We start from the raw sequence: 8726 nt of genomic DNA on the forward strand, positions 1-8726 counted from the left end.
ACACAAGGGCAGGTAGAAAGAAACCCAGATATTTCTCCGAAGAAAAGATTAAAGAGACTCAATCAGTTGAAGTTAGAGAACTAATTTAAGAGCTCCTGCTCCACAGAATAATAATACAGTGGTACCTCGGGTTAAGTACTTAATTCGTTCCGGAGGACCATTCTTAACCTGAAACTGTTCTTAACTTGAAGCACCACTTTAGCTAATGGGGCCTCCTGCTGCCACAGCACCACCGGAGCACAATTTTTGTTCTCATCCTGAAGCAAAGTTCTTAACCTGAGGTACTATTTCTGGGTTAGTGGAGTCTGTAACCTGAAGCGTATGTAACCTGAAGAGTATGTAACCCGAGGTACCACTGTAGAGGATTTCAACCATGCTAGGATTGATCTTTGCCCCTGTTAACCAAAAAAGAAATTCTATTCGCTGACCTAACTTTAAACTAAAACTCCAAGTTTATTGAAAATGCAAATTTCAGAGAAAAATAAGCCAACTCTTTTTAAAGTTCACAAATGGCTAGAATATAGCTCACTGAACTCCATGCTTCAAAACAATGACATCTCATCCCTTTGTTATTTTTCTTACTTTCTCCAGCTCTTCGATGGGCTTCCATTGCTGGTTTAATGTTATATGCTACCAGGCATTTCAAGACAAAGAGACAAAAGAGCAACATGTTAAAAAACGCAAACATCCCCCCAAGATTATCTAGTAGCAATTCCCCCCAAAATATTGGGTAATTTGTACATTCATGATTTTCATTACACAGGAAGCTATATATGGAGTAAGCCATTGCTCTTCATACTGTATTGTTGGATGAGCAATTTAGGAATTTTGTAATGTATAGTTTGTTTTTTAATAAATAAATAAATTTGGCTTTTAATACAGTACATTTTTCCTGTTTGCATTTTACCTTCTTATTAAGTCACTTGGAGTCATTTATATATACTGTATTTTTTGCTCTATAAGACTCACTTTTTCCCTCCTAAAAAGTAAGGGGAAATGTGTGTGCATCTTATGGAGCGAATGCAGGCTGTGCAGCTATCCCAGAAGCCAGAACAGCAAGAGGGATTGCTGCTTTCACTGCACAGCGATCCCTCTTGCTGTTCTGGCTTCTGAGATTCAGAATATTTTTTTTCGTTTTCCTCCTCCAAAAACTAGGTGCGTCTTGTGGTCTGGTGCATCTTATAGAGCGAAAAATACGGTATATAAAATGACCAAAAAATGCAGTAATTAAAACATTATAAACTAGATCTTTACTACGTAAACCAGTCATATAATATTGGCCATGAGATAGCCAAAGTCAAGCCCTTCTTCACCTTATCACACGAAAACCATCCTTCGTCAAGAGAGATCGCACTGCAGTTTACAAACATTAAAGGTGGCATTCTGTCCAAATCTCTATTGTTTAGCAAAAGTTCACCAGTTGTACAGCCACTCTATTAACACATCAGCCTACATGAAAAATCGCTAATATTTCTGAATGAAAACCCACAATATACTTAGGAACTATAACAATTCGTTTCTTGGTCAAATATTTTCATTACCTTCTGGGGCTTGGTAAAATCCACATCTTGCCATGGTTCTTGGTTGCCAGACTTATTAAAACTAAAAATGAAATGTATTGATGATCAGATATGCTGAAATGACATCTTGTACTTAACTGTATTATTACAGGGTGTCCCCCCTCTGCTTTAATCGCTTTTACAAAACTGGTCCTTATAGCCCAGTTTAAATTACATCTACTTGGAAATAAGCTCCCAACCCCACATTAAAAAAATCCTGTAGCTGATTTAAGATGAACGAAGGGCTGTGTTGCTTACACTACATCAGGTTTTCTCAGAGAGTGCCAGCTGGAATAGATTGCAAAGCATCCAGCAGATCCCACGAATCCAATCAGAGGAATCAGCTGGAAGACAGAAGGAAGACAGGGATTTCTCATAGCAACATCAAGGTGATGTATGGGTCTTAAATTAAGAACCATTCCTCCTCTAAAGACGAGTTTGAAAGGATGACAAGTCAGGAGGAGATGACTCTCAGAAAATCTCTCCCCCCAGTGCTTCCGTTCTCCTTGCTTGGCTCAATGAAGAACCTTATACAGTGGTACCTTGGTTCTCAAACTTAATCCATTCCGGAAGTCCGTTCCAAAACCAAAGCATTCCAAAACCAAGGCGCGCTTTCCCATAGAAAGTAATGCAAAATGGGTTAATCCGGCCCAGACTTCTAAAAACAACCCCCAAAACAGCAATTTAACACGAATTTTACTATCTAATGGGACCATTGATCCATAAAATGAAAGCAATAATCAATGTACTGCACTATAAAGTAAATAAGACAGTATTGTAGATGATAAAAATTAAAATTATTATTTTTTCTTACCTGCACTGATGATAGTCATTCTTTGGATGGGGGGCTTTTATCCATTTCCACAGTCACACAAAAATCAATTAATCAATCAATAGCTGAACTGGGTTCCACACAGTCACAAAAACAAATGAACCAAAAAAGCCTCAAAAACAAAAACGCAAAATAAATAGCAAAAACAAAAGCGCCAAACTTAATCCGTTCTGGAAGTCTGTTTGACTTCTGAAATTTTAGAAAACCAAGGTGCAGCTTCTGATTGGTGCAGGCGCCCCAGAAAAAATAGCCAAGAGCTGGATCTGACATTCGGCTTCTGAAAAACGTTCGCAAACCGGAACACTTACTTTTGGGTTTTCGCCGTTTGGGAACCAAGGTGCCACTATATGCATATACAGTGGTACCTCGGGTTACATATGCTTCAGGTTACAGACTCCGCTCACCTAGAAATAGTGCTTCAGGTTAAGAACTTTGCTTCAGGATGAGAACAGAAATCATACTCTGGCGGCGCGGCGGCAGCAGGAGGCCCCATTAGCTAAAGCGGTGCTTCAGGTTAAGAACAGTTTCAGGTTAAGAACGGACCTCCGGAACGAATTAAGTACTTAACCTGAGGTACCACTGTATGCTTACATGCATAGGAATGGATGATAACCCAGACTCCATCCATCTGGCATCAGTCCTGCACCTGCTCTAAAACATACCTCCTTCTTCTTCATCAGCAGCTCGAAGAATCCCATATTCGCCATGGTAACAAGCAGGGGCAGACCTGGAGGGGGAAACCAAATTCCAGAGATACCTTCAGTAAGCATCTTTGGGTACCACCCAGGGAAGAGGGATGCACCGCTTGACCCTTTAGCTTTTTTATATACACTTCTCCGTCCCAAGATTTAATAACTCAGTTCTAGTGCTTCCCCCAAAAGGACAAAATGGCTGTTTGGATCTGCTCCGAAATTCAGCAGGAGGCAGTTTTCCCTTTATATAGCCTGCTAAGCGATGACAAACCTAGACAGCATCATAAAAAGCAGAGACATCACCTAGCCGACAAAGGTCCGTATAGTTAAAGCTATGGTTTTCCCAGTAGTGATGTATGGAAGTGAGAGCTGGACCATAAAGAAGGCTGATCACAGAAGAATTGATGCTTTTGAATTATGATGCTGGAGGAGACTCTTGAGAGTCCCATGGGCTGCAAGAAGATCAAACCTCTCCATTCTGAAGGAAATCAGCCCTGAGTGCTCACTGGAAGGTCAGATCCTGAAGCTGAGGCTCCAATACTTTGGCCACCTCATGAGAAGAGAAGACTCCCTGGAAAAGACCCTGATGTTGGGAAAGATGGAGGGCACAAGGAGAAGGGAACAACAGAGGACGAGATGGTTGGACAGTGTTCTCGAAGCTACCAGCATGAGCTACCAGCAGGAGGCAGTGGAAGACAGGAGTGCCTGGCGTGCTCTGGTTCATGGGGTCACGAAGAGTCGGACACGACTAAACGACTAAACAACAACAACAACACTCAACAGCTGGGTGTGTCCCAAGTCACATAGCCTGGAGGAGACACACAGTAGAGCTGGGGTAGGCAACATAAGGTTCAGGGACCGCCTTCTCAATCCGGCCCACGGGTGGTCTGGGAATCAGTGTGTTTTTACATGAATAGAATGTGTCCTTTTATTTAAAATGCATCTCTGGGTTATTTGTGGGGCATAGGAATTAGTTCATTTTTTTTCTTTTTTCAAAATATAGTTGGGCCCACCACATGGTCTGAGGGACGGTGGACCGGCCCACAGCTGAAAAAGGTTGTTGACCCCTGCAGTAGAGGAACTGCACCCTGAACCTGCCAGATATATTTATACCCCACCCATCTGACTGGGTGGCCCCGAGCCACTCTGGGCGGCTTCCAACATATATAAAAACATAATAAAACATCGAACATTAAAAAGCTTCCCTATACACTTTCCCTGTATAGCTCCTTATCTCCTTGGCTCAGGGGCCACATAACTGCATACCCTCCAACATTTCTCCCATGAAAATAAGGACGTCCTAAGGAAAAACGGGACATTTGGGGATCAAATCAGAAACTGACATGGCTTCTGTAAATCCGGGACTGTCCTTGGAAAATAGGGACACTTGGAGGGTCTGGATGGGCCCTGATCCAGCAGCGCTCTTCTTAAGTCCAAGGCAATTAATCCAAAACAATATTGGGCCTTTTCTGCAGCGGCTCCCCATCTGTGGAATGCTCTCCCCAGGGAAGTTCACCTGACACTTTCATTATACACTTTTTAATTTTTATTTTATATATTGCGGTTTTTATGTTGATCGTTTCTGTGAACCGTCCTGAGACCTCTGGGTATAGGGTGATAATAATAATAATAATAATAATAATAATAATATCATCAACAGGTCTAAAATCCTCTCTTCACACAACGAAGGAGAAAGTACACACCCTTAAATCTCAACAACACCCCCCAAATATATACATATATACATATATACATATATATACACACACACACACACAGAGAGAGAGAGAGAGAGAGAGAGAGAGAGAGAGAGAGAGAGAGAGAGAGATGAAAAGCTTTGCAGAAAAGGCTGCTTTAGGAAGGGGAATGTAGGACAATGAGTAACCCCCCCCTTCTTCAACAAAGGTTTCTTGGCATAAAAACAGACCCCCCCAAAGATCTGGGAGGGCAGAGCAACTACACAGCCAGACCCCCAACCTCTAAAATCCTGATGCCCCCCCCCCCGCCATCTAATTCTTATTATTCAAAAAGTGAACTCCTATTCACCTGGAGGAAGCCTAAAAGGCCCTTCACTTGGGCTAACTCGTTCTCGAGTTGCCCCCCTTAAAAATCCCCCCCCCGGTGGTGGGGCATGCGCCCCACATTGGGAACCCCGGTGCTAGGCCCAAAGCAGCCTGGAAATAACCGACGCCCGGTGTCTCTTTGCTTCTTTAGCTCCACTTGTTTTATGGCATGCCAGGCTTTTGAACCCGGATGTGTGGCGGGCCGTTGAATAGGACTAGGCCAGGAGCCCCTAAACACACGGCTGCTGTTGGCGCTTAACAGATGTTGCCATGTTTTATTCCCGTCTCCATCCTCCCATTTTGCAGCCGCCATCTACACTCTGTGCCCCCAGCGGACTAGGCCTGCCAGGCTCAATTTCACGATCAATTCTGCCCCCCGTTCTCTTCACTTCTCTCACCGGAACCGGTGGTTTATTTTTAAGACCCTTGTCAGCTAGGAGTGGTGGAAAGCGATGGAGTGGAATGGTCCGTCTCTTTTCCGCCTGCAATGCAAAGAGCAATACACCAAGGTGGGCAAGGCTGCTTGTCCCAAGGTGATGTTGCAAGCGAGAATTGCAGAGGCAGCGTCCCGTAGGCTGAAAGGAAGCCAACCCGTTGCTGCAGGGGGAGGATAATATTTTAAGAGATGGGGGCTGCAGAGTATGGGGTGACCGTTTTCGAGTGGCTTTGAAAGATCAAAGTGTTCTGGGGCTTAATTTACGAGGAGTTGAAAAAAAATGTTTGGAATAACTTTTTTAAAAAGACCAGAGGCATTTATGTTAAGCATTGTTGGCAGGGACATCCCGAAGGCCTTGAGGGAGGTATTCTTATTTGCAAAGGCCGCAGCTCAGACTTTGGCGGCAAAGGGGAGGAAGGAACAAGAAGCCCCGACAATAACGGACTGGCATTACAAGCTACAAGAATTTGCTGAAATGGCGCAGTTAACAAATACCCTGAGAGGCAATTCAAAACAAAAATTTATGGAAAAGTGGGATACATATAAAACATATGTTCAAAAATACAGTAAAGGTTCGCTATCTATGCTAGCATTTGATTGACGTTGGAGTGAGACTGAGTTGAGAAATAAGACTAAGAGCACATATTGATATAGGAATGTATTAGATAATATGTAAAGAAAAATACAATAATAAGAGTACATTCATTTGTAAAAAAGGAATATACAACGGGAAAGACAGGAAGTCTAGTGTGTTGGTATGTATATGATTTTTTTGGAGGGAATTGTTTTAGTTTTTTCTCTTTGTTCTTTTTGTTTGTTTCATTTTTTCCCTAGGTATATAAAATTTGTATATAATTTTTGTATACATGTTGGAAATTATATTATAGTAAGTCCTGTAATGTAATATGACGTTTACCAATGTAATATAAGAATGTTAACAAATAAATAAAATGCAAATTCAAAAAAAAAGAATAAGAAAAAAACACACGACCTTTTTCTAATTTTATCATCTTCGTTCCACTTCCCGTCCAAAAGCAATTTACATTATATAAGAAAAATAATAATAATAATAATAATAACTTTTATTTGTATCCCACCCTCCCCGGCCGAGACCGGGGTCTGGGCGGCTAACATCAAATATATAACACTGGTATAAAATCAAACAATAATTAAATCACCTCCTAAAAACAAGTCAGGATCAAATTAAAATGGATCAAAATTAAATTTTGGCATATTATCAGTACACGATTTACATCTGTATATAAACATATACAAGCACTACCTCCCCACCGCCCACAAATAAAAAACACTTTTAAACAGCAGCAGACCATAAAAAAACTAATTGCGGCCTCCCTGTGGAATGCCCTCCCATCAGATGTCAAGGAAATAAACAACTATGTGACTTTTAGAAGACATCTGAAGAGAGCCCTATTTAGGGAAGTTTTTAATGTTTGATGTTTTTATCGCTTTATTATTATTATTCTACTGAGAGCTGCCCAGAGTGGCTGAGGAAACCCAGGGAAGATGGGCAGGGCATAAATAATAAATTGTTGTTAATAATAATAATAATAGCAACAACAACCATATTATTATTATTATTATTATTATTATTATTCAGGTCAATACAGATGTCAGCTGAGAAAAATATATCCATTTATATAGGTTTGTCTTTAGTGGGCACAGAAAATACAAGAGAGAACGTGCTTGTCTGATATGTATCGGAAGGGAGTTCCACAGGGTATGCACCACCACAATAAAGTCCCAATTCTGACTTTACTCAGGATGGTTATCTGCAAGATGCCTTCTGCTGCAGGATGCACTAATCAGTTGGGTACATAGTGAGACAATCCTTCTGGTCAGTGGCGTAGCGTGGGGGGTGCAGGGGGGCCCGGCCGCACTGGGCGCAACATCTGGGGGTTAGGGTTGGGGGGCGCAAATCCACGGGTTAGGCGGTGCAAATTACTTGCCTTGTCCCGGGTGCTGACAACCCACGCTACGCCACTGCTTCTGGTATTCTGGTCCCAAGCAGTATAGGGTTTTGTATCCCAGCGCCAGCGCCTTGCAATTCACTTTGGCCTTGGTAAAAGTCCATACGCATAATGCACCAATCTTAATATTGTAACCCAATATTTGTACCATTATATACCTTTTATTCCCAACCCGCAAATCTCTGTTAGTGAAAATAATAATTTTATTACTTATACCCCGCCCATCTGGCTGGGTTTCGCCAACCACGCTGAGCAGCTTACAGCATATATAAAAAAATGTAAATCATCAGACATTAAAAATTTCCCGATACATACCTAATGAAACCAAACCCCAAACCTCCCTTTCCAGCAAAAGGAATTATAATTATTGCTTCCTTTGTTCAAAATAAATGGAGTAAATGAAGAACGTCCCCAGAAATCCACCCCAAACTGATAAAAGTCCTATTTCTCCTATGTGCTAATTGCACCTTATCATATACCGGTACTGTACTCCTTTACACAAAACTCCAATATAATCTTATAGATCTTCAACAGTTATCAGAGACAAGGGGAAATTATATCAGGTTAATTCATGGTTTCCCCCCCAATTTTTATACTTTTCAAATTTATATGTTCATTAATTTTACAATCATTTTAATAATAATAATAAATTTTACTTATATCCCGCCCTCCACAGCCGAAGCCGGGCTCAGGGCGGCTAACAACAATAAAATAGTACAACATTCTAAAATCATAGAATCATAGAGTTGGAAGAGACCACAAGGGCCATAGAGTCCAACCCCCTGCCAATCAGGAAACACCATCAGAGCACTCCTGACATATGGCTGTCAAGCCTCTGCTTAAAGACCTCCAAAGAAGGAGACTCCACCACACTCCTCGGCAGCAAATTCCACTGTCGAACAGCTCTTACTGTCAGGAAGTTCTTCCTAACATTTAGGTGGAATCTTCTTTCTTGTAGTTTGGATCCATTGCTCCGTGTCCGCTTCTCTGGAGCAGCAGAAAAAAAATCTTTCTCCCTCCTCTATGTGACATCCTTTTATATATTTGAACATGGCTATCATATCACCCCTTAACCTTCTCTTCTCCAGGCTAAACATGCCCAGCTCCCTTAGTCGTTCCTCATAAGGCATCATTTCCAGGCCTTTGACGATTTTGG

At 41.6% G+C, this 8726-nt stretch overlaps 1 protein-coding gene across 2 annotated transcripts; it reads right to left on the minus strand.

The window, feature by feature from the left end:
• Window positions 1-433: 433 nt before the first annotated feature.
• On the minus strand, window positions 434-5698 carry LOC309356925 (normal mucosa of esophagus-specific gene 1 protein-like). Of its 2 annotated transcripts, none has more exons than XM_081888835.1 (5): window positions 5545-5698; window positions 3054-3118; window positions 1818-1903; window positions 1542-1602; window positions 434-630 (listed from the first exon to the last, which is right to left on the minus strand). In XM_081888835.1, exons 2-5 carry the CDS (start codon window positions 3096-3098, stop codon window positions 559-561), a joined length of 264 nt encoding a protein of 87 aa, XP_081744961.1. In that variant the 5' UTR covers window positions 3099-3118; window positions 5545-5698; the 3' UTR covers window positions 434-558. The 2 variants fall into 2 exon arrangements, with proteins under 2 accessions (XP_081744961.1, XP_081744962.1); XM_081888836.1 differs by lacking the exon at window positions 5545-5698 and adding an exon at window positions 5130-5478.
• Window positions 5699-8726: the final 3028 nt, after the last annotated feature.

Source organism: Podarcis melisellensis (genome assembly GCF_964234715.1).
Source record: "Podarcis melisellensis genome assembly, chromosome: 14".
NCBI lineage: Eukaryota > Metazoa > Chordata > Lepidosauria > Squamata > Lacertidae > Podarcis > Podarcis melisellensis.

Bases quoted from the DNA above. Each gene is read 5' to 3' on its own strand.
- LOC309356925 (XM_081888835.1), bottom strand. From the start codon at position 3,098: ATGGCGAATATGGGATTCTTCGAGCTGCTGATGAAGAAGAAGGAG. The intron at 1,904-3,053 runs GTATGTTTTAGA...TCTGTCTTCCAG, and splicing joins TGCTGATGAAGAAGAAGGAG to CTGATTCCTCTGATTGGATT. The intron at 1,603-1,817 runs GTAAGCAACACA...TTTCATTTTTAG, and splicing joins CTGAGAAAACCTGATGTAGT to TTTTAATAAGTCTGGCAACC.